The following is a 1458-nucleotide window of genomic DNA, read 5'->3' as shown; positions in this document are numbered from 1 at the left end:
GCCAGCGTGGGCTCCTCCGTGTGTTTTTCTGAAGTTGGGGGGGGCGGGGGGAGGAACTGGGGACTGTGACTTGGAGAGGAACGTGCGAGGAGTGGGGGGGACATGCTGAAGGGGGGACGGAGTATTTGCAGGGGCGGCTGTGGGTGTGGGCAGGTTCCAGGGCGTCCCTGGGGATGAAAACTGAACCAGCGGCCAACAAGCCAGACAGAGCCCTGCCTTCCGCACAGCAAGTGGCGGCAACGCTCTCCATCAGGTGGGGGCCCGGCCTCCGAGGACAGGGCGTGAGGGAGTGAGCCCTGGGGGGGAGGGCTCAGGCGGCGGCAACAGCAGGTGCAAAGGCCCTGTGGCAGGAGAGGGCCCGGTGGGTGAGGCTCAGCAGGAGGCCCAAGTGGTGAGGGCAGCGAGAGAACCAGGACAAGGTCATGGTGGCCCCAGTCTGATGGGACAAGATCGAGAGCGGCAGGCACCCCGAAAGGCTGGGGCGGGATGTGCTCTCGGGGCGCCAGGGCCCCCTGGAGAACCCCGAGCAGAGGGTGGGTGTGAACTGACCTGGGTTACAAGTCGCTCTGCTGCCGAACTGAGGCAGAGGCAAAAGGACAGGAACATAACCGACCTTCATTCCTCCTGCAGCCCCCGGGGGCCCTGGTTGAAGCCTCTAGAACTGGACGTGCCTTAGCTGGTCCCGGCGATTCCACTCCCGGTAGCTCCCGGGTGGAAACAGAGTCACCGAAATGAGGTTCGGGGCCACTTTAATCACGATGGCCCCACGCGGGAACCGGCCCACGTGCTCACCACGGAGAGTGTAGCCTCCAGGCCCCGAGGAATGAGCGAAAGGAGCTGGGCGCAGAGGAGCACTGGCCACGGATTCCACTTACAGGAAGTTCAAGGACAGGCAAAACTCAGCTGGGGGTCAGAGGTCAGGCTGGTGCCCCCCCTTTGGAGAGAACTGGAATGGGGAGCCGAGCTGGAGCTGGGAACGGCTCCCCGGGGGCGGGGTGGGGGGGTGTCAGCCTGTAAAAATGCACCCAGCTGTCCATGCAGGATGTGTCCACTTCTATGTGTGATGCACTTCAACGTTTGCTTCCAGAAAATCCCCCTGAGCCCTAGCCGGTGCGGCTCAGTGGGTTGGGCATCATCTTCCTGTGCACCAAAAGGTTGCCGTTCAGTTCCCAGTCAGGGCACATGCCTGGGTTGCAGGCTCCACCCCCGGTTGGGGATGTGCAGGAGGCAACTGATGGACCTTTCCCTCCCACATCGATGTTCCTCTCTCCCTCTCCCTTCCTCTCTCATTAAAAAAAAAAAAGCTGCCCAGTTGGGGTGGCTCAGTGGTTTGCTTGTCAACCCATGAACCAAGAGGTCACAGTTTGATTCCCAAAAGGGCACATGCCCCCGTTGCTGGCTTCGTCCCCAGCAGGGGGCGTGCAGGAGGCAGCCAAATGATGTTTATCTCTCATCGAT

General features: G+C 61.8%; 1 protein-coding gene across 1 annotated transcript in view; it reads right to left on the bottom strand.

Annotated features, from left to right (window-relative positions):
• Positions 1-310: 310 nt before the first annotated feature.
• The window catches only part of NOSIP (nitric oxide synthase interacting protein), a 27879-nt gene continuing 26731 nt past the window's right edge, over positions 311-1458 (bottom strand). The window contains exon 8 of the mRNA XM_006765977.2: positions 311-436. Within this exon, the coding sequence (XP_006766040.1) occupies positions 311-436 (126 nt within the window). The remainder of the gene's footprint in view (positions 437-1458) is intronic.

The sequence above is a fragment of the Myotis davidii genome, unplaced genomic scaffold (genome assembly GCF_000327345.1).
Source record: "Myotis davidii unplaced genomic scaffold, ASM32734v1 scaffold2100, whole genome shotgun sequence".
In the NCBI taxonomy this organism is placed as follows: Eukaryota; Metazoa; Chordata; class Mammalia; order Chiroptera; family Vespertilionidae; genus Myotis; species Myotis davidii.
Note: the sequence above shows the minus strand (reverse complement) of the source record. Positions and strands in the feature narration are given on the sequence as shown.